General features: G+C 39.5%; 1 protein-coding gene across 2 annotated transcripts in view; it reads right to left on the reverse strand.

The window, feature by feature from the left end:
- WDR44 (WD repeat domain 44) overlaps positions 1-24,426 on the reverse strand; it is an 81,282-nt gene that overhangs the window by 22,196 nt on the left and 34,660 nt on the right. For both annotated transcript variants that reach the window (XM_019421904.2, XM_019421902.2), the window contains exons 3-12: positions 22,887-22,961; positions 17,517-18,153; positions 16,897-17,027; positions 15,465-15,560; positions 12,958-13,094; positions 11,836-11,919; positions 8,557-8,663; positions 7,430-7,581; positions 5,043-5,181; positions 3,637-3,701 (exon numbers count right to left, since the gene is read on the reverse strand). In XM_019421904.2, coding sequence (XP_019277449.2) covers positions 3,637-3,701; positions 5,043-5,181; positions 7,430-7,581; positions 8,557-8,663; positions 11,836-11,919; positions 12,958-13,094; positions 15,465-15,560; positions 16,897-17,027; positions 17,517-18,153; positions 22,887-22,961 — 1,623 coding nt within the window. The remainder of the gene's footprint in view (positions 1-3,636; positions 3,702-5,042; positions 5,182-7,429; positions 7,582-8,556; positions 8,664-11,835; positions 11,920-12,957; positions 13,095-15,464; positions 15,561-16,896; positions 17,028-17,516; positions 18,154-22,886; positions 22,962-24,426) is intronic.

The following is a 24,426-nucleotide window of genomic DNA, read 5'->3' on the forward strand; positions in this document are numbered from 1 at the left end:
TGGACATAGTTAAGGAAGTCTGTCGGTAGGGTTGTTGAAATAAGCATAACACAAGGTGGTGCAAATAGTTCCCGTTTTTAGTGGTCGTCGATGTCTGGAAACCTTATGGGGAATTAAACTAATAAAAGCAAACCCTTTTCCCTAAAGCAAAGTGGTTAAAATCTGTACCGCTACATTAGTCAGGGAAAGCTTCATGAAGGAAGTAGGCCTTGAAGACTGGGCAAGCTTTGAATAGAAAGAAGGGAGCACCGCAGGCATCCAGATAAAGGAGGGCAGGAACGAAGCACAGAAGCAGGAATCCAACACCGATTCGGGCCCACCACAGTAAGGCACCAGGTCAGGTTCCAAGGACACTAAAATCTGGGAAGTACACTTTTTTGCCTTAAATCAGCCTAGAGTCTAACCAGTGAGACAAACTCGTAAGTAATAACAGTGTCAAAGGACCTGTAATGTTCTGTCAGAACACAAATCAGGGACAATTTTGCCTGCTTGATTCAAGGAAGATAATAAGAGAAGAGAAGAGATTTGAACTGAATCCTTGTGTGTGTGTGTGTGTGTGTGTGTGTGTGTGTGTGTGTGTGTGTGTACTGAATCCCGAAGGATGAGCCGGGCTCAGCCCCGTGAGGAAATGGGGCAGGGAGGGCGCTGCCGGCAAAGCAGACACCGAAGACGAAGGCACGGGAGTGATAGATACCGTAGGGTAAGGACAGACCTACGTTCGGTAAGGCAAGTAGGATACATAGGCACCAGGGAATTAGAGCGGAGTTAAAAAGGTAAGATGAGGCAAGATCAGGAAGGACCTTATCCTGCAGGTGACAAGGAGCCACTGGAAGATTTTAAACCACAAAATGGCATCAGATCTATTATTTTGACAAAAAGCTGGGGACGGCAGAGAAAATGAACTGGGTACAGACCAGAAAAGCAATTAGGAGGCTACAGCAAACATTTAAATGGGTATTCAGGACCTAGATAACGTGAGTGACAATGGGGAACGAGGGGACGGATTCCGTGGGCATTTGTAGGTGGAGGAAGCGTGGATAGAAATTTATAACTAATTTCATATGTGGGTAAGGAAAAAAATAAGTAATGGAGTATTTTCTGACTGAGTTAGAAAAGGAACTTATGGATGGTAATGCCATTAAAGAAGGCTCACAAAGGGCACCTGCGTGGCTCAGTTGGTTAACTGTCTGATTTTGACTCGGGTCATGATCTCAGTTTGTGGGTTCGAGCCCCATGTTGGGCTCAGTGCTGACAGTGCAGAGCCTGCTTGGGATTCTTTCTCTCTGTCCCTCCCCTGCTTGCTCTCTCTCTCTCAAAAATAAATAAATAAACTTAAAAAGAAAAAAAAAAAAGATGAAAAACTGAAAAAAAAAAAAAAAAAGGCGGCTCAAAAGAGAGAGGCAGGGTTGTGGGTAGGTGATACAAATATCTCCATAAGTGACCATTCAACACCTAGCCAGTTACCCAATCTGGACAGCTGACACTCATCCTTGGCTACCATCTGCCTCCCCACCTAGTCGGTCACCTAGTGCCAGAGGTCCGACTTCTTTCACATCTCTCAAATTCAGCTCATCTTTATGGTTTCTAGACCCACTGCTTCATAATCGAAGTACTGTTTCTCTCCTGGGTTGGTAACCTCTTAGGTGGTCTCCCTGTCTCTAGCCTGGAGCCCCGATCTAATCAATCCTTTCCAGCGCTACCAGAATGCTCTTTCTGAAACAAAAATCTGAACGTTAAAAAAAATTTTTTCAGTGTTTATTTTTGAGAGACAGAGAGCGAGCGAGCGAGCACGGGGGAGGGGCAGAGAGAGGGGAGACACGGAATGTGAAGCAGGCTCCAGGTTCTGAGCTGTCAGCACAGAGCCCGATGTGGGGCTCGAACTCATGAGTTGTGAGATCTTGACCTGAGCCGAAGTCAGATGCTTAACTGACCGAGCCACCCAGGTGCCGCAAAAATCTGAACATTTTAATTAAGCTCCTGATCGAAATCCTTCAAACCCCTGTTCCCCCAGCAGCCTGCAGGACAAAGTCCAAATGTCTTAACACACAAAAGGTCATGTAAAATCCTAACCCTGCCCTCCTCTCCTCCAACTCTCACACAGGCCCACTCTGCTCTAGCCGCTTGGAACTTGTGGTAGCACCGTTCACGTGCCATGCTGTTTTGGCCTCCAGGCCTGGGCACTCGCTACTCGCTCTGATGAACCCCTTCCTTCCTTCTCTCACACAGTTAACTCCTGGCTCACTCACAAAGCCTCCAGAAAGCTTTTCCTCACGCGCTGATTCATAAGGATACCTCCTATACTTGTGTAGTACCCTCTGAAGAGTATTCCCATCCAATACTAGAACTGTGGGTATATACTATTTCACTAGTCGGCATAGCCCTTGAGGCCAAAGACTAGGTCTCCCTGGATTTGCAGAATCTAGCAGTATCTGGCACACGTAACAAGCAGTCAAAGAACATTTGTCGAGGGACTTCAGTTTGAGACCTATTCATTGATGTGCGTGGTGAATGTGCTGATGGAGAGATTCTCTATATATTGTGTTTTTTTTTTAATCTTTATTTTTGAGAGAGAGAGAGACAGAGTGCGAGCAGGGGAGGAACAGAGAGAGAGGGAGACACAGAATCCCAAGCAGGCTCCAGGCTCTGAGCTGTCAGCACAGAGCCTGATGCAGGGCTTGAACTCACAACGTGAGATCATGACCTGAGCCGAAGTCGGACGCTTAACCGACTGAGCCACCCAGGCGCCCCAAGATTCTCTATATATTGTTATGTGAAAAGGGCAGCATGCCCAATAAGATCTCATCCTTGTTTAAAAACCATACAGCTATTAAAAGGAAACAGGAATTATGAAGGTAAAGTCAGTTCAGGACTGGAGGCAATGAATGAATATGTCAAATGAGGATGGCCAAGGACACAACCCTAAGAAACAGCAACATTTAAGTGGGAGGAAGAGGAAGAGACGGCATGCATATAGGAAGAGAACGAGGGAAAACAGAACCATAGAAAGCTGAGAAGAGTAAGTTTAGAGTGGGGAATAGTGTCAAACACTACAGAGCCAATGAGACCCCAGGAAAATACTGCTGAGCACGTGGACATTTTAGGTTCTTTGTATCATTCCTGTGTAGATCAATACACACGAAGCACAGGGAAGAGCTCAGAATAATAATCCTTCCATTCTGCTTTTTAGGTTTAAAATTGGTTATATTTGACCTTCCAGCTCTGAGACCAAATGAAAATCAAGATATTTTAAAGTACCTGAAAGTGTGATAAAGCATTTATTAAACCAAAAAGGTAGAAAAATCTAAATAGTTTAGTATCTTTTTTTCTTTCCTTAATCACCCCTTACTCAGTATCCATTATTTTTTTAAATTCTAACATGGATTTGAGGGGAGGGGATTTTGTTTTATTTAAGTTAACATTGGTAGTTTGGTAGCTTGAGTAGTATCATTCACTGTATGACAACTTTTCAATATCACAAATTTTCATTTACTAATTCTAATAGAAAAAAACTTTTGTTTCTAACATATCTTAATTTTACATTAAGTGCTTTCATGAACTACAATTTCTAATAGACGATAAGGTACTTCATGGGAAACAAATCAAATTATATTAGTAACTATTAAATAAAGAACATACCCCTGTATCTGTATCAGACTTTGATGAGTTCAGACTTTCCTGAGAAGGTGATGGAGACACACGTCCTAAAAACAACATAATGATAAAAAGGCATATGTGTATACACACACACACACACACACACACAAAACATCAATCAGAAATAATGACATAGTAACACCTAATTAATAGTTGTAGAATGTAACATTCTGAAAAAACACATTTTTTTAAAATAGGCTCCATGCCTAATGTGGGGCTCGAACTCTCGACCCTGAGATCAAGAGTTGCAGGCTCTACTGACTGAGCCAGCCAGGTGCTTTGAGAAAATACATTTTCAAAATAAATGAAGCGTTGACTCGTTAGACACCAAAATATTGTTTTTATCACTTTCAATCAAAAAATCTTTATAAGCCATATTCCCACTTTAATAAAATACTGTTAGATCCTCATTATTCGTAGTGAATACAAAGATGAACAATAAAGGGGCACAAAGGGTCTAGGTTAGTAGAAGTCTCGAGGGCCACTTAGTCTTTCTGTTCCAGGCAGGGCAATAAAAGAAATGTATCGTAAACATAGCTTAACTTTTTGCCAACCCGTTATCATCTTCAATTATGTATCATAACATAATGCAAGCAATACCCACAGGGCTACTAAAGTGTACAGGGCCTCGTTTGCCAGTTTAGTGGATCTCCCTGGGTTTCTATGTTCCTCAAATTGGTGCTTCAAATATACTCTATACTCCAGCCCATGGCCACTGATTCTCCTTTCTCCCATCCCTTAATTTCTTGTTGCAGCCTTAGTTGACTGGGGAAGGGACAGGTTTGTGGAGAAAATGTATTGGAGTTATGTAATTATGAGAAAAGAATCCCATAAACATAAAGCTTCTATTTACATTGATTCAACATACGTTCCTGATAAGTTACCAATATACAGAAAGATTTCACAGTTGTAATCATTGTGTACATACATCACTCTCTGAGGTTTCTCTTTTCCATTTAACCTTTTATCATATACCCTTCGATGTACGACAAATCACATTTACTTTTCATGGCTATGTCTCCTTTATCTTTATTATTGGATGGATATTATTATTCTCATTCTTTTTCTAGAGTTATCAGGTCTTTCATTTTAATCCAGGATAGAACTAAAGGTTGCCAGGGGACACCAAGTAACCTTGTTCCCAATGGTTGATGAAATAAACCCTGCGCTACACCTCAAAAGGGATCAAGTCAAAAACTTTGTGGTAGCGTTTTTCAGGGGATTTAGATGATTTTTCGGTGTTGACTTCTGTCTACTTTTGGGTTTGTGGCTATTATGAAAAGTAGTGATTGCTGCAAATGGTTGCCAGATAAAAGAGCATTATACCTAAAATGTAAAAATACCAGATGTCTCTAGAGTTTTAAAGCCCACAAATAAGTGAAAAATACCTTCAGTATTGTATTTCATTCGCATATTGTTGAAATAGTCAAAAGCATTTTTTAAGGCCCATATTCTCACTACATTGTCTTGTCCAGCTGAGGCAAGTAATCGGCCACAGTGAGAAAATTTCATGGTCCAAACGGCTCCCTATGAAAAGAAAGGAAGGCTCAAAGTTATTACTTTAAAAATTGAAACGTTATTTTCTTTCAGATTTTATTATTTTTTTTTAAGTTTATTTATTTTGGGGGGGGCAGAGAGAAGAGGGAGACAGAGAATCCCAAGCAGGCTCCACATAGTCAGCACACAGCCAGATGTGGGGCTCAATCCCAAGACCTGATCCTGGGTCTCACTCATTCATGGAGTGAGATCACGACCTGAGCCAAAACGAAGAGTTGGACACTTAACCGAATGAGACACCCAGGCACCCCTCAGGTTTTATTTTTAAGTAATCTCTACACCCAACATAGGGCTTGAACTTACAAACCCGAGATCAAGTTGCATGCTCTACTGACTGAGCCATCCACGTGCCCCTAAGAGCTGAAACATTATTTTTAAGCCAAAGTAAGGAATTATGCTAAATTATACATACTAAGGTAAGGCTCACATTACTAACACCACTTAAGGCCAATAGTCCAATGATGCTACAACAGCACAAAGAGGAACTTTTAGGAGAAAGGCGGGATAAAATAGTAATTTACCATAACCGAAACTAACAACTTCAAAGCCCCAAGCCATATCCACATATTAATGGAAATGGAGTTGTGAGGTGGCCACGAATCACTGTAAAAACAAATCCTGGGATGCCTGGGTAGCTCAGTCGGTTAAGCATCTGACTCTTGATTTTGGCTCAGGTCATGATCTCATGGTTCATAAGATCGAGCCCCATGTTGGGCTCTGGGCTCTCAGTGTGGACCCCATGTGGGATATTCTTTCTCTCTCGAAATAAATAAATAAACATTAAAAAAACCCCACAGGTCTTAGTTTGGGATCTCAGTCTCCTAGCTGAACATAAGAGGGAAGTGGGATCGGAAGAGGCAGAGCCCTCAGGCTAGCACTAGCACTCCTGCTCAAGGCTGAGGGAAATGTAAGGGCCACCTTAGCAGGGACCCTCATGGCACTGGGCATTTATAAGTATTGAAATGCTGTGGTCTCATTCCTGTTTTTTTCCCCCCAGAAACAAGGTTTCAGAGTATATGGCTAGAATTCCCTGATACTGCTAACAATAGGGGAGTGTGTGTGTGTGTGTGTATGTGTGTGTGTGTGTGTGTCTGTGTGTTGGGGGGTGGTTAACGAATATAAACCCTTAAATTGGAAAAGCCAAACGTTATTACAAGAAATACTGTTATGTCTACTATTACAACACATACCTATGCAGAACAAAAAGATTATCCAAGTTATGGGGTGCCTGGCTGACTCAGTTGGGAGAGCATGCGACTCTTGGTCTCAGGATTGTGAGTTAGAGCCCCGTGTTGGGTATAAAGATCACTTAATAAATAAACTTAAAAAAAAAAAAAAGATACTCCTCCCTTTAAAAAACAAAAAAAGATTTTCCAAGTTAGAGGCAACAGCTCATTTACTGGAATAACACTGATTTCCACAAAATTCAAGTATATTAAAAAATTTGTAAAAAAAAAAATTTGTTACTTGGAACCTACTACAATGAGATTTTACTTAAAACTGGAAGTAATGAAAGTGAATTAAAACAGTACAAAAAAATTCATCAGTTCCTTAAGGACATGACTATAATCAAGTCAAACATTTCACATGTAGATTATAAGCACCAAAGTTTAAATTCCAATCTGGCTGCCATCTGATAGGTTTATGGTTGCTTCCTTCCAATTAAGCCAAATTTTAGATTTAAAATCTAAATAGATACATAGATTCCCTGATCAAGGAGCCATAGCATCATCTGTCCAATTCTGAGTTCAGTACCACCTTCCCTGTGTTCCTAGCATTTTTAAGGGATAACTGCAATATCATTGGTACATTTTAACTGATAGAAAACTTGTACCTCTCTCTCCTGGTTTTAGCCGCCATCTTACAAAATACATCGAACTACTGAAATATTTGTTAATTATTTAAAATATACCCAGGGAACATTTTAAATGTCTTCCAAAGTGTGATAGACCACCTTGTAAATTTAACTCTTTCAAATTTGGTACCTTTACATAGCTTTCTTAAAGATACGAGCTTAGAGTTGACTTATTCAGTAACGTTCACTTCTTGAACAGTAATTCGGAGAGAGACTCTGAAGTCATCAAATCATGTTAATATCAATTTATTCTTCTTGAGTCAGTTTAGAAAAATTACATATATAACAAAGGATTGCCTTTATAGAAGCCAAAGTACTCCTCTCAATGAAAATAGAATCCTGAAAAATATAAACGTTTCTTACCATATGCTCACCACTAAGATCTTGCACCACTTTGATCTGATCAAAATCATAAGGTCCTTTGAAACCATGCGCTGCTTTGAATTTGACTGGTCTCGTGTATGGCATTCCTTCATCATCACTCGATGAAGGATCATCTTGATCAGTATGAAACACTGAATAGAAAAGCAATATAAAAATCATCACTAGCTAACATAGATATATAGCTACTATCATATTTTCATATCCATTGTTTACTAAGAAAATTCATTAAATGGGAAAGCAAAATCTATTACTAAATAGCATATTAGTTAAGAGCATGGAATCTGGTGCCAGATTGTCTAGGTCCAAATCCAGCTTTGTCATTTATCATCTGTATGACCACAGCTATAGCACTGGACCTTTTTGTGCCTCAGTTTTCTCATCTATAAAAGGGGGTAATAACAGTACTTACCTCTTAGGGCTTTTATGAAGATTAAATGAGTTAATATAGGTGAAAATTCTTAGAACACTGGCACAAAATAACTACTATGTTAGTGCTTATTAAATAAAGCAAATGAGTACAACAAAGGCACAGGAAGTTAAGATCTGTGCAATTCAGAAAATTTACCTAATTTTGAAAATGTTTACAAAAACTAAATAGCCTTGGGGCACCTGGGTAGCTCAGTCAGTTGAGCATCTGACTTCAGCTCAGGTAATTATCTCGCGGTTCATGAGTTTGAGCCCCGCATCGGGCTCTGTGCTGATAGCTCAGAGCCTGGAACCTGCTTTGGATTCTGTGTCTCCCTCTCTCTGCCCCACCCCCGCTCATGCCTCTGTCTCTCTTTCACTCTGTCTCAAAAGTAAATAAACATTAAAAAAAAAAATTAAATAGCCTCACATAGCTAGTTTACCACTGATTATTACAACTCTTCCAGGTTGCCACAAAGTACGTACAAATTCATGTTTAAGATGCACAAATTTCTTTTTCTTCCTGTTCATAAAATTAAGTGATAGATATCTAGAGTAACATGACTTACTGAAATGCTAAGGTGTTAGCTATAAAGGCTTATTACTTTCAACAAAATAGAATGTTTCTTATAAACTACAGGCTAAATTTGGACAATTACAAATCATTTAAATATTCAGTTGCAATGTTCTATTTCACTTACCTTCGTCTCTAACGCTTTTAACTTTATTTACAGCACGTTCACCATATTCCTCTGCAAGGTGCTTTGCTCTCTTTACTGATTTTCCTAAGAACTTCTTTAGTTGAGTCCTTACCAAAATTACAAAAACAACAAAATTATTTCTTATTAACTAACTGTAAAAATTCAACAATTCACAGATAATCTCATTAGCTGTGACAAGTATGTATTTTGAAATAACTTCTTTTTAACATAAATAGTAGGTCTTTGAGTTCCTCTATCCCTTGTCTATGGAATAAATATATAGAAGCCAATATGACTACAAAGAAAACACAGACACTTCTTCCCAATGTACAATATCATACTCTAAGAGCACTGGCTTTTCAATGGTGAATAATGAATTGGTGGGGATGGAGTGGGAGGAGAGTGTTTAAAGTGCATGAACTTGAGATCCATCTGTAGATCATCTGATTTAGAGGGTCTGGGGTGAGGCCATGAATCTGCAATGAGAATTGCTTTGAGAAGACAGCTTTAAAGCGTAATCCTTAAAAACACATTTTATCAATAAAAATAAGCTATAAAGAGGTATTTATTTACAGAATAGGATGTTTGGTACCCTCTGATGGCCCTTTGTCTCTTCTCTTTCAGTTTGGGTGTTTGAAAGCAATACAGTCAGGCTGAGCTTTCCCAGGAGGCATTCCCAAACACAATGTAATGCAAGTATGCATCTCACACTTCCATAAATAGGACTTATTTATTGCTTTTTAAACAATCTTGGTCTCAAATTTCATACATTAAGATTATAAAAAACAAAGCACAGTACATAAATGATATCTAAAACCAAAGCAAAATTTACAGGAGTAAATTTTTACCAATTCATGGGAGCTCATGATATTAAGGACAGTATCTGAAAGACTTGCTAAGCTACATATACAAAGATGTTCACTACAGCATTATTAACAAAGTGTAGAAAGTAGAGATTTCTCACAAAAGCCCTCCTTGACTCTTTAGAGCAGGTTTTCCTGTTTTATACTCCCAGAGTACCCCATACATTTTTTTACTGCAATTACTACAAATGTAGTTAGATTTATCTGTGTAATTATATTTAGTATCTATTTCTCTTATTTAACTGGAAGCTCTATGAGGGCAGAGACTAAGATTGTCTTCTTAACGATGGTGTCTGCAGCACTGAACCCCCATATCTGGCTGATAAAAAGAATACAATAAATTTACTATTGGTACTGATATGAAGATATGTCCATTACATATTAGAGATTTTAAAAAAGCAAGCCAACAGGGGTGGTTGGCTGGCTCAGTCAGCAGCGCATCTCAGGGTCGTGAGTTCAAGCCCCACATTGGGCATGGAGCCTACTTAAAAAAAGGGGGGGGGCAAAAGAAGCAAGCCGACAAACCAGACGCACAGTATTATTTCCACTTTTGTGAGGGAAAACATTCTATGGAGAATACACCTAATTATTAACACAGATTATTTCTGGGGGTAAAAGTATGAAAGGCTTTCATTTTCCATTTTCCTCTATTTATTTTTTGAAATGTTTATTTATTTTGAGAGAGCACAAGCAGGGAAGGGGCAGAGAGAAAGAGAGGAAGAGAGAGAATCCTAAGCAGGCTCCATGCTGCCAGCACAGAGCCTGATGCGGGGCTCAATCTCACTAACTATGAGATCGTGACCCGAGCCAAAATCAGGCATTTAACAGACTGAGCCACCCAGGTGCTCCTTGCAATCAAAATATGACCTGACATTCTTTTTTTTTTTTTTTTTTAATGTTTATTTTTGAGAGAGAGAGAGAGAGAGAGAGAGAGAGAGAGAGAGAGAGAGAGAGAGAGAGGCAGAGCACGAGCAGGGGAGGAACAGAGAGAGAGGGAGACACAGAATCCGAAGCAGGCTTCAGGCTCTGAGCTGTCAGCACAGAGTCCTATGTCGGGCTCGAACCCACGAACCGTGAGATCATGACCTGAGCTGAAGTCGGATGCTTAACCGACTGAGCCACCCAGGCACCCCATGACCTGACATTCTTATGTGTCGACTTACCTGCTGTCACAGTTTGCTACTTTTATTTTGCCGGGAGCTCAGACGAACCAGATAACCAGATATTAAAAAATTATGTAAAAAGTAAGTACAGTGGCTTTGAATAAACCTAAGGAGCTTTTCTTTTGGAAAACTAATGAGCTTTGGGGCACTTCTCTCTCAAATAAATAAACATTTTTTAAAAATTAAAAAAAAAAAGCAAAAAGAAAAATAATGAGCTTAAATGAATGGAGTAAGTGACAGCTCTCCTGGATGTTTACCTATCTCCTTCATAATTCCTAATTTTTCCTATTCCTGTTAGTTGCCATTGCTGACAACCAAGTTCCAGACACCTGAGCTTTCATCCTATCCCTGCACTGTGGGTAAATCTTTTCGAAGAATTCTCAATGCTTTCTTTCCACACTAGGAAAAGATCAGACTAGAGTGGAGATTTGCTTTGGACCATAGACTGAATTATTGTCAAATAAGTGACTGGTGTATAATGAAGCAAAATCTACATGTCCACCATTGTCTTGACGTTTGCGAGGGAAACAGAGGGATGGCATGATCACAATCCTTTTGCAACATATGATTTAGTTATTTAGCCCCCATTTATCTCGTTTTTTAAAATTAGAAAACAATTTAAAATAAAATAAAGGGGAAATGTAAGTTACGTAGACCGTAGGTGCCACTGAAATTGAGACAAGCAAATTTACTATGAACTGGAGAAGTTAGGAAAAATTGTGTTAGTTGGGTTTAGAAAAACAAATAGGATTTGAGAGCAACTTCAAGGACAATCATGTCCCTTTACGAACACTTCTCATATCTACTGTCAGAAAAATAATCCAGGCATGATGCAAAATTTATTGATCATTTAGCATTTCTCAGATACTATAGAAATGACCAATAATACAGCCCCAAGTAATTCGTCATCCATTGGCTGGGGGTAGGAAGTGGTGGTGGTAGACAGACATATACACTAGATGGGACACAGACTGAAAGCAGTAGGGCAGGGGCGCCCCGGTGGCTCCGTCGGTTAAGTGTCCGACCCTTGATTTCGGCTCAGGTCACGATCTCACAGTTTGTGGGATCGAGCCCGGTCAGGCTTTGCTCTGTCTGACAGGGAGGAGTCTGCTTGGGATTCTTTCTCTCCCTCTTTCTCTGTCCCTCCCCCCGCTCACGTGTACTCACTCACTCACTCAATAAATAAGCATGGCGATTCTCATAATTTTTAAATAAAAGCTTGGAATAAAGAAAAAGGATGCACTGTAACTCACGTTTTCTGTTTTAACCTTCCACCATCAGTATCTGTTGTTTGAGACTGCAACTTCTCTTCATCATCTGACTGTGCTGCGTCATTACTACAAGAAGGGGAAGAAATCATTGTAAGAGAAGACATTTCCCCATCACCTCAAACGTCTTATGGATACTTACTATATACTCAGATACTCGGAATAAGAAAAAAAAAAAAAAGACTATGCTAACATACTTTTTGTAAGTTTCATTTAAATGATGATCCTGAGAAGTTAGACTTGAGAGATCAAATAGAATCTTTAAGCATGGTATAATGTACAAAATGCAAGTGAAAGCAATTTAGGAACTCATGGAAAACCTACTACCAATGAGCCTTTTTGCTGGACAAAACCTGCTGCACAGAAATGACAAATTAACTTTCTCCTAACTCTTCAGGCACATCATGTATTACACTTTATTAAGATTTGCTTTCAAAATAATTATTCCTTCGATCTACATATATCGCACAGTAAAGTTAATCCCCTTACTCTGAAGCCATTTTCTGACCTACAAAGATAATACAATTACTTTTAAAATCTGTGGCCCTTAAAGCAAGGTTTCAGAACACCAGGTGTTCATTCTGCATGGCTTTTTACCTTCAACATGTTTCAATAATGTCTCTAGTATTATGTACATCATTTTAAAAGAGAAACCAAGGAGCGCCCGAGTGGCTCAGTCAGTTAAGCATCCAACTTGATTTCGGTTCAGGTCACGATCTCACAGTTAGTGAGTTCGAGCCCCGTGTCTGGCTCCGCACTGACAGCACAAAGCCTGCTTGGGATTCTGCGTCTCCTTCTCTCTCTGCCTCTCTCCTGCTGGTGCATGCGCTCTGTCTCTCTCAAAAATAAATAAATCAACATTTAAAAAAATACATAAGAGAAACCAAATACTATGAGATTTAAGATATATACTATTGTCTCTAAATAACTGTATGGTCTTAAGGGAGAACAATGTTGAAGAATACATACATCAACTAACTCTATTTTAATTCCAAATTAAAAAAAAGAAGATTGAATGAAATCACATTAGGGTCTGTTAGAGTTCATAAACAGAGAAATCTTCACCACTCCGAAATACTATGAATAAATAATAACAATAGCCCATACCTTACATATTCCTTAGTTCTTCTCATGATGTGCAGAGTGAGGGGATTAATACCTGTTGGCAGTTTCTCTTCCGCAAGACTCAAAGGGATTTCTTCGCCAGTATCCAGGTTTTTAATCATGACACTGGCTAAAATTTCCTGAGGTAAAGAAGAACACCAAGAGGACCTATAATTTAATTATCTTTTTGAGTCTACGAAATCCTCAAACATTTAAGCTAAGGACTTTCTGGATACCTTCAGTACCGTGTACAATACTTTTCAACTTTTTCAGTGAGATACAATTCACACACTGCAAAACGCACTCATTTAAAGTATATACAGTTCAATGATTCTGAGTAAAATCGGAGTTGTGCAACCATCACCATTATTTAAGTTTAGAGCATTTCCACTACCTCAAAAAGAAACCCCACGCCCATTAGACAGCATACCTCATTCCCCTCTCCTCCCAGCCCCTGGAAACCACCAATCTGATTTTGTCTCCGTGGTTTGCCTATTCCGGACACTTCATATAAATCAAAACATACAGTACGTGGTCTCCTGTGACGGGCTTCTTTCACTTAGGACCATATTTTTAAGGTTCATCCACACTGCAGCATGTTTCAGAACTTCACTCTTTTTAATTGCCAAAAAGAAGTGCCACGTGCCCTTGTTGGGATGAGCACTGGGTGCTACATGTAGGGGATGAATCAATGACTGGATTCTCCTGAGATCATTATCGCACTAGATGCTAACTGACTTGGATGTTAATTTTATTTTTTTATTTATTTATTTTTTAATTTTTTTTTTTTTTAACGTTTATTTATTTTTGAGACAGAGAGAGACAGAGCATGAACGGGGGAGGGGCAGAGAGAGAGGGAGACACAGAATCGGAAACAGGCTCCAGGCTCTGAGCCGTCAGCCTAGAGCCCGACGCGGGGCTCGAACTCACGGACCGCGAGATCGTGACCTGAGCCGAAGTCGGACGCTTAACCGACTGAGCCACCCAGGCGCCCCTGGATGTTAATTTTAAAAAAATTAAAAGAAAATAGTCCACATGGATAGGATACACCATATTTTATTTATCCATTCATGAGCGATGAACGTTTGTGTTGCTTCCACACTTTGGCTATTATGAATTTTGTGTGTGGACATAGGTTTTCATTTCTCTTTGGTGTATACAGAGGACTGGAATTGCTAGGTCACGGTAACTCAATGTCTAATATTTTGACCAAGTGCCAAACTGCTTTCCAAAGTACAATAGGTTTTTAAAATGTGTTTAAATGAAACGAAAACTGGAGCACCTGGCCGGCTCAGTCAGTGGAGCATGTGGCTCTTGATCTCAGGCTTGTGAGTCTGAGCCCCACGCTGGGTGTAGAGACTACTTAAACTTAAAAATTAAAAAATAAAATCTTCAAAAAGAAGAAAAGAGGGGCGCCCGGGTAGCTCAGTTGGTTAAGCATCTGACTCCTGATTTTAGCTCAGGTCATGATCTCGCGGTTCGTGAATTCGAGCCCCGCATCAGGCGCCGCACTGACAGCAAGGAGCCTGCTTGGGATTCTCTTCCTCGCTGTCTGCCCCCTCCCCCGCACTCTCTCTCTTTCTCAACATAAATAAACTTGAAAAGAAAAGACACATGGACACTAAGATTTTGCTTCAAAACTTCATTCGGAATAAACTGGCCAATAGATGTATACTAAATTTTAATGGTAAGAAGCACTGAGTCTGTACTGTATATTACCTAACAAGTATAAAAACATATAACTATAATTAACATCAAGTTCTTTTTAAGCCCACTTGCTATAAAACTTGAGCCTTGTTTTCAACACATTTATTCTATCATAATTATATAAAAAGGCAAGTTTAAGTTACAGTTGCAAACCCTAGCATATTAAAGAAACAAAAATGGGGCACCAGTCAGTAGAGGATGTGACTCTTGATCTTGGGGTTGTGAGTTTGAGCCCTATGTTGGGTGTAGAGTTCACTTGAAAATAAACACATCAATAAATAATCTTGTAAACTAAGAAAATCATCATGGGGCGCCTGGGTGGCTCAGTCGGTTAAGCGTCCGACTTCAGCTCAGGTCATGATCTCACAGTTTGTGAGTTTGAGCCCCGCGTCGGGCTCTGTGCCGACAGCTCAGAGCCTGGAGCCTGCTTCAGATTCTGGGTCTGTCCCTCTCCCTCTACCCCTCCTCCCCTCATGCTCTGTCTCTCTGTCTGCCTCAAAAAGAAATAAACATTAACCTAAGAAAATCATCAATTTTCATTTTTTCTTCTACATATGTTTTTGCTTAACGGCAATAAACTTAAAAAAAATTTTAATCCTGGTAAAATACACACAATATAAAATTTAACCATTTTAACCATCGTTGTATAGTCATATAGTTCGTTGTATAGTTCAGTAGCATTAAGCACATTCACAATGCTGTGCAACCATCACCACCATTCATCTCAAGAACTTCTTCAACTTCTCATTATGATTTTTGTATTTTATGTTTTTAAGAACAACAACAAAAAAATCTAATTATACCTCATCAGTAAGCTCTCTCCCAGAGTTGGATCTAGGTCTCTGAGGGCCCATCACTTCACCTGCTATGGTCTGCCCATCAGGTGCTTTTCCATTTTCCTAAAATTATAATTTCATAAATAGAAAGTAGATGGAGTCAATTTCTATAAATACTCAATTATTCATTACCACACACAGTTCTAAAGAATTCCATAATTTAGATAATGGAGGCTACTGAAAATTTAAATGAAACACTCCATTTCAGTCCTTTATTATTCCCAGCATGCTGAAAAACATTAGGTATCAAAACCATTGCTGCCCATGAAATAATGTCTTAGTAGTCTTGAAAGCAAATAGATGTTCTATTTGAACCTGACCCAAAAGCAGTTCTCTACTAGCAGAATGCCAGCACTAACAATGCCATTAATCAGGGCTATCCGTGCGCATATCTCAAAGGCAGGGGCTGGCAAACTTTTTCTGTAAAGAGCCAGATAGTAAATATTTTAGGCTTTTTGCTTCATATGTAGTTTCTGTCACGTATTCTTTTTTTTTTTTTTTTTTTTTTTAAACAGCTCTTTAAAAATGTAAAGACTGGAGTCAGTTGAACGTCTGACTCTTGGTTTCGGCTCGTCATGATATCATGGTTTGTAGGTTCGAGCCCCTCATTGGGCTCCACGCTGTCAGTATGGAGCCTACTTAGAATTCTCTCTCTCCCTCTCTCTCTCTGCCCCTCCTCTGCTCACTCTGTCTCTCTCGAAGTAAATAAACTTAAAAAAAAAAATGTAAAGACCATTCTCAGTTTGGGGACCCTATTAAAAACAGACGATTGCCAGTCTTTGCTCTAAGGCTACGACAAGACCAGAGTGCTGTATCTCCGAGTCTGCTAACCTGCCCCAACCACAGCTACCACGTAAGTAAGCCCTGAGTCCCAGAAACCGGCCATGGTAATATACATGCCATCAGGTCCTTTCTATTGCCTCACATATGGATATATAGCCTAGTACATGAAGTTTTTGTTCATGATTATATAAAGGCAATTGTAATTTGACCACAATTATCAATAACTTTGACCACTATAGGTCAGGTAAATGAAGACTGTAGTTGATGTTTATTAGTATTACAGTAATATCACAAAATGCAGCATTCTTTCGTTATTTTAATTGTCTACTGAATGCCAGGTGCTTGGCCCACATTAGCTCATTTCATCCTTTAAGACACCTTCAGGGAAGGTTTTCCCCTCATCCTATCCATGGGCCATCTGAAACTCAGATGTTAATATAGCTTTGCTAGAATCACCGAGCTATGCAGTAGCAGAGCTGGCAAAGGGACAGAAGAAAGCCAGGTTTAGGGACAAGGAAATAATTTTGCCTGAAGAAAGAAGGCCCACCAAGCAACAAACCAGCCAGCTGCAGAAAGTTGTTAACGCTTATATCAAATACAACATGAATTCACCAACCTGGGCAGTAACTATTTTATCTCCACTGGTAGCACTCGCCAAATCAAGAGAAGGCTGAGAATCCTTGACTGTATTCTCTGAAGCCATGTTCGTACTTAGGAGAGTATCAGATGTAATATTCTCTTTGGGAACTGCAATGATGATGATGATAATAATGATGATGATGACAATGGCAACAACTAGTATTTATACAGGACCTTATATATAGCTTGAAAAGTGCTTTAACCTTTGTCCGATTCTTACGACAATCCCACGAGGAAAGTGGTTTTATAATTCTCATCTTATATATGGGGACACCAGGGTTCAAACAAGTTATTTAAATTCTTCAAAGCTATACAACTTATACATGAAGAGATCTAAGTCTTGAATGCAAATCTTAAGCCCCCAATGGAAACGGATTTCAAAGTTTGAAGTCTGCTGAAATGTTCTGTTCGAGTATAGTAATGTAACTTACGACCAATGTAAAACACTGTCACTTTTAATTACTAAAATAACTTTTAGAACTTGGTCATGGTCATCAACATGGCTGTATATGGTATAAACTGAAATAAAATTGGAAAGTTAAATAGTTTCAACTCCAAAATCTCCCCACCAAAAGTTATTTCTCAGTTAATACTTGCCATCTAGATCAGGTGTTTTAAGGGCCTCAAACTCCAATTCGCTTTTCTTTTTTCTTGGTGGTGGAGCAGGTCGAGATGGAGGTGGGGGTCTAGGAGGTGGGAAATTAGTTGGAGGGGGAGGGCGTGCCGGAACAGGCTTCTTTGTACTAGCCACTATATCGGGTTCCGGAGTAAGTTGTCTTGGGGGTTTGGCAGGAGCCGCTTCTTCCATGGCAGCAAAATCTTTAGTAGGTAAAGAGTTTGAGGACACAGGTTCTAGAACATCACTTCCTTTGACTTCCACGGCTTCCTTGTTCAATACTTCTGCTTCGCTTTCAGGCACGTTATGCTGCTCAGCTGAACTTATTTCAGTTAACTTCGTGATTTCATCTATTGACTTCTCACAGGTGTCATCAGAAGGAAAACATCTATTCGATTCTAATTCAGTTTCTTCTATGGCATTTTGACTGTCTGCCTTTTTGGAATCTTCCTGCAGGACTTGATCTATGGCTAACAGTCCAGGTATGTTGCTAAGATCTGATCCAGCTCCAACAGGACTGGCAGTAGCCTGATCAGAGTGTCCTTTTCCTTTGGAATCCGAAGAGTCATCTTCAAGCTGTAGTACTTTCTGACTCTCCTCAATAATACTTTCAATAATCTGGTGAAAGGTTCAAAAGCAGCTTTTGAAAAATGAAGCTATTTATAAGAACATAATAACAGCTAATCATTTACATAGTACTTAGTATGTGCCAGGGCATGTTCTTAACACTTTACACATTTTAATCTTCACAATAACCATATGAGATAGCACTCTTAATGTCATTATACAAATGAAGGAACAGAGCATAGAGGGATCAAGTGACTTGTCTGGGGTCACAGAGCTAGTAAAGCGATGAAGCTGGCAAAACTCCAGGGAGTTTGGTTCTGGAATCTGTACTCTTAAACCATCACAGAAGGGAATCTGTTAGTAGGTATAATCACAACAGTTCAACCAACCCTGTAAAGTTCAAACCTAAATTTACATTTACACTCTTGACGTCCTAGAGCACGTACATATTTATGCCAAGCTAGTTTTAGTAACAACCTGTTGCTTTGAGCCTAGTTAACAAAACCATGAGAATCAAAACCACCTAGCGCAAGAGTTCAAACTGTTTAGTTCTGAACTTAAGCCTATGACAGAAAAAGCCAGCAGGTGCAGAGAGATTAACATTCTTAAACAAACTACACCTAATACTCCAATATTCAGAGAAACAGTAGGACTACAAAAAGGGTTCAAACACTCAGCTCACCTTGCTTTTTTCCCTTTTATTTCTTGCCTGTAGCTGAAAAATACAGACAGGGTTTTTATATCTTCTAACATTTGGAAAAAAAGATGTTCTCTATCCAGCCCTGTCATTATTACCACTTAAAAACTCCCAGTCCACTTATCTTTCCACCGGGCCCAACCATGGATGACGTCCGCTTTCTCAATTCCTTGGCTCCGGAAAGTTAACAGAACGTGTCACAGAACCATCCTGATGTGGCGTACCACAAATTCACGCTGACTTCAGCTGGATATGACTGCTGCTCAACAATATTCCTCCCTGATTTCCCAGCACGGTCCACACATTAATTGGTCTCAACCTTCACATTTTTATCCTCATCTTACCACACTTTTACCCGAGGGATATTAACTAGAGTCCACCTACTTTGTCAATTAGGGGGTTACTGAGCGCTGAGTACCCTAGTGATAACAGAAGCCAGCGGGTTGAAGAAAGAATAAGAGGTGACAACACAGAGATAGCCAGCACGATGTAGGTTTTCCCAACGCTTGGCTGTAAGCAGAAGAAGCTGCAAGAAAGTGACCCAGCACTTTTATAAGCTGAGTGGAAGGAGCCAATGGAAAGTAAGATAACAAAGTTCTGGAGAAGAAGGGAAAGAGGGTCTCTTGTGTATTAGACCAGTACACGTATTTTCCATTTAATCATCACATAGGCCTTGACGTAGCTGGATTATCTCCCTTCTACGGAAACAAGAAACAAGAATCTGAGGTAAAGCCATTAAGAATTTTGTCCAACGTCCCACAGCTAGTAAACTACAAAGTCAAAACTGAAATCCAGGTTTTTCTCAAAAATCTAGTGGGTTTTTTTTTTTTAATGTTTATTTTTGAGAGAGAGAGAGAGAGAGAGAGAGAGAGAGAGAGAAAGAGCAAGCACGGGAGGGGCAGAGAGAGAGAGAGAGAGACACAGAATGTGAAGCAGGCTCCGAGCTGTCAGCACAGAGCCCGACGCGGGGCTCGAACTCATGAGCCGTGAGATCATGACCTGAGCCGAAGTCAGACACAACCTACTGAGCCACCCAGGCGCCCCCAGCCTTCTTAGTCTCTAATGTGTACATGAAGCAGCTTATCTGCTGAAAGTGAGAAGGATCTAAGTGGGCACAGTGAATGTGAGATGACTGTAAAGGTCTGAAATAATCACTATGCATAATGGAAAGACTGACACCAGAAGAGGGGTTAAAACAAGGTTAAAAATCACAGGTCTTCTCTGATCCCTTATATGAGAACAATTTCTCCCTTGACTGAACTCTACCCTTCTTACCGTTCACTACAGTGTGAACTATAATATAAACACAAGGTGGTACATGGGTTAGCTCTACATAAAGACTTTCTCCATGGCAGATAAATAGCTCTTGAAAAATAAAGCCCGTGTTGTCTTCCTCCTGATATGCCCCCATAGCACCTACTACCAGTCCCAAGCTCTGCTTCAGGAGGTAGCAAATAGGGGAAAGACCCAGAGAACAGTGGGGATTAAGACCAACAATGGAGATGATCGTGCTAAGGCAACTGTTGGCTTCCTATCACCTCCCTGCTTCAAAAAACTCACTGCTTTTCCAGTGACTGTACAATAGAAACCAGATGTGTTAGTATGACCTAAGAGGCATTCCCATAATTTGGCCGGAACCTTGGTCTCTATTCTCATCTGCAAACATGCTGCACGTTTCTCCATGCCTTTGGTTATGCCTTTCAACTCCCATCTTTGCCTGCCCAAATCTTATCCATTCATCGAGCACCAGCTCAGATGTTACTTCCTCCATGAAGTCTTCCTCATTCCTATCCTCAAGCAGGAAGTAAAGTCTCCCTTTCTGTTCTTATAATAGTTTGTAAGTCTACTTGAACACTTTTTACATTCAGTTTTGTGTTCATCTAATTTCCTCTACTAAAATGTAAACTACGGGGGACAGGGATTGTGTCGTGCCTGGTGCAGTGTATATCCCACAGCCTTTATCATTCATTTGTGATACCTAAATTGATCGAAAAAACTAGAGCTTAAAAAGTGAGACCGAGTCTTGAGCCTCACTCAACTGCTCCAGTGTTTACTATGTTTTTCAGTTTCTAAACTACTTAAAAATCATTTTTTGGCCACTATTAGTTACCCATTTGCATCCTAAGAAAAAATTCTTAAAAAGGAAAAGAAAAACTCTAGTGGAAAACACAGAAACGTTCCAAGTTTTCAACAATAAAAATGGGCTAGATACATTGTAATATATTTGCTTGATAGAAACTGACACATGAAATAAAAACTGAGTATTGAGACTGTGTGATGAAATATGATGAAAAGTAGTAATGGCAAGAGGAAAAGGTAAAATATAAAATTCTATCTACACTACAATTAGGTAAAAAAAAAAAAAAAAGGCATGCAAATGGGTGAGAACCAGAAAGGAATGCTGAAAAATTAAGATGGCTGTTTGTTACAATGTAGAACTGTGGACAATTTCTGATTTAAACAGAAAAAAAAGGGTATTGCTCATATCTTACTTATGCTGATACACAATACGTTTCTCCCAAAAAAATTCCTTTTAAGGGGGGAAGTATGATCACTATTGAAATATGGAGTCCATTAAATGTATAAATTCCGTAAGGGTAGAACAATGGAACTTCATTGGGGGGTGATTTTGCCCCCACACTCCTCCCCAGACATTTGGTGATGTCTGTAAGACATTTTTAATTGTTGTGATGGAGTGGGGGTAGGGAGGAATCTATTGATATCTAGTGGGTAGAAGCCAGGAATGCTGCTAAATATCCTACAACGCATAGAATAGTCTCCCCTTCCCTCTGCAACAAAGAATTATTCAGCCTAGGGGCACCTGGGTGGCTTAGGCAGTTAAGCATCTTGATCTCAGCTCAGGTCTTGATCTCAAGGTTGTGAGTTCAAGCCCTGTGTTGGGCTCCACGCTGGGCGTGAAGCCTACTAAAAAAAAAAAAAAAAAAAAAAAAAAAAAAAAATTATTCAGCCCAAAGTGTCACTGTTGAGAAACTCTGGGATAGAGAATGTGTCATTTTGCTGGTCTCCAGAAACCCACTGGCTAGAACGGGGCCAGGGGCACAGAAAATACTCAAAGTAACATAACTGAACAAACACACAGCATCCTTTCTCCTTGGGTTTTATCCTGATACTGTGAACTGCCCGTGGTCAAAATTTTTATCTTGTGTTCTGTCCCTTCTAGTAAACCAAACTCTGAAGCTTTTCTTTTCTTTTCTTTTTTTTTTTACTGTTTGTTTATTTATGGGAGAGAGACAGAGCACAAGCAGGGAAGGGTAGAGAGAGAGGGAGACACAGAATTGGAAGCAGGCTCCAGCCTGAGCTGTCAGCACAAAGCCTGATGTGGGGCTTGAACTCACAGACTGTGAGATAATGACCTGAGCTGAAGTAAGATGCTCAACCGACTGAGCCACCCAGGCGCCCCCAAACTCTGAAGCTTTAAAGCATCAATTCTATAAAAGGTATTGAAGGCACTATCAGAGTAATGATTTCTTATAACCTCTAACTCATAAAGACATCAGGATTTGTTGCACTGAGCGTTTCAATACCTTTAACTCTTGGTAGTAACCTCAAGAAGAGCTGTTCTGGGGCGCCTGGGGGGCTCAGTCAGTTAAGCGTCCAACTCTTGATCTCGGCTCAGGTCACGATCTCATGCTTTGTGAGATGGAGCCCTGCGTTAGGCTCTGTGCTGACAGCGCGGGTTCTCTCTCTACCTCACCCTCTGCCCCTCCCCCGATCTCTCTCTCTCTCAAAATAAATAAACTTAAAAAAAAAAAAAAAGAATAGTTGTTCTGATAATGGCCTCTAAGAACAGCTTATTCTAAGACAAATACAAGCATAAAAAATAAAAACACATTACATTTTTCTAAATACTGTTTCAAGGAAAAATTATTGATTAGTTCGATTATCAAATGACCTCTAAAAAGCCTGATGTGTCTTCAATCAGAAACTCAAGATTCAAAGAACATTTACTGAACATCCAGCAAGTACACAGCACTATACTAAAAGAATATAGAAAACTTTTCCACTTTAAATATATCATATAAATAGAATATCTGTTAAACTAATACTGATATTATATCTTACTAACCTTTTTAGACACATCTTGTTTCAATTCTTGTACAGGAGACTCATTTCCAATTTTGTATGCAGTGTTCTCAGTTTCCTATATTAAAAAGAAAAAGCAGAGACCAAATGATGACTTCCTTTCTTTAAAATTCTGTTTAAGGGGCGCCTGAGTGGCTCAGTCGGTTAAGCGGCCAACTTCAGCTCAGGTCATAATCTCACAGTGTGTGGGTTCAAGCCCCACATCGGGCTCTCTGTTCTTTAGCGTGGAGCCCACTTCGGATCGTCTGTCTCCCTCCCTCTCTCTCTCCCTCAAAAATAAATTTAAAAACATTAAAATTCTTTTTAAGATGGGTACAAATTAGAAAATACAGCATTGATAAAGCAAAGGCCCATAGAGCTTAGATGTTTGTATACTGAAGATGGCCGAGATTTTATGTCAACTGGGACAATCTGATTTGTGTAAGGTTACCAATCAGCAATTTTCTATTTTTGTACAGCAATCAGATATTTTCCTTTAAAAGTGCCCCTCTTTTTAACATTAAAAACCATACCGGAAGATAAGAACTACCAAGTACCTCTGTAGCTTAAAAAGATTCAGGATTTAAACAAAGGGTTGAGTCAGAATTGTTCTTTTTCCCAGAGTATTGCTCCATAAATATGCATAAATATAAAAGTACATAATGCAGAAAACCACATTCAGAGAATAGTTTTCTTAAAAGCTCTACATGTTTTAGATGAAAGCAATCAAGACAAGAAGTTAAATCAAGTTCCCCCAAACAGTAAGAGATGAAAAACATTAAACCCACCAAAAATACATATATATCTACGTATACATTCATATACACATACGTACATATATATATATATTTGGGAGGTCAGAGACGGTAGAAATGGATACAGTTTTTCTGCTGGAAAAAAATTCTGGTAAAACAAGACAATCGCACATTTGCAAATGTAGCACAGTATTTATCTCCATCCTAAATTGTCACTACATTTACTAAAGTATAGCAATTTGAGTGCTACTAACAACACTAAGAAAAAAAACTTTTCATACTTTTTATACACAACATAGAGTTAAAAAAGGTCACTATAACCATTTTTGACAGATAAGCAACCTAAGGCACATAAGGATGTGTGTAAGTATCAAGGTAGCACTTATACAAGTATTAGGATATGATCATGATCGGTGCCGTGATAAAATTACTCCAGATCAATATCATGCTGAAGATTTAATGTGCTAGAGAAATTTATGTAGAACTTCTGATATCTTCAAGCTTAAAAGCTGTTTCATGGAATTTTAAGTGTCAGGTAAAACCCAAACTACCACAACCCATGAGGGCCTACATCTTTGCCATCTGTATTTCTCACCTCCCTTGTCCACCACAACCCCACAATTACATTTTGGCCAACTGGATGGTTCTTTACCATCCTTAGAGCGATAGCTCAAGTGTTTTTAGAAAAGGGTGCCTGGGTGGCTCAGTTGGTTAAGCATCTGTCTGACTCTTGATCTCATCTCAGGTCTTGATCTCAGGGTCATGAGTTCAAGCCTTACAGAGGACTCT

This window comes from Panthera pardus, unplaced genomic scaffold (assembly GCF_024362965.1).
Source record: "Panthera pardus isolate Hobbes unplaced genomic scaffold, ASM2436296v1 HiC_scaffold_27, whole genome shotgun sequence".
Classification (NCBI taxonomy): Eukaryota; Metazoa; Chordata; class Mammalia; order Carnivora; family Felidae; genus Panthera; species Panthera pardus.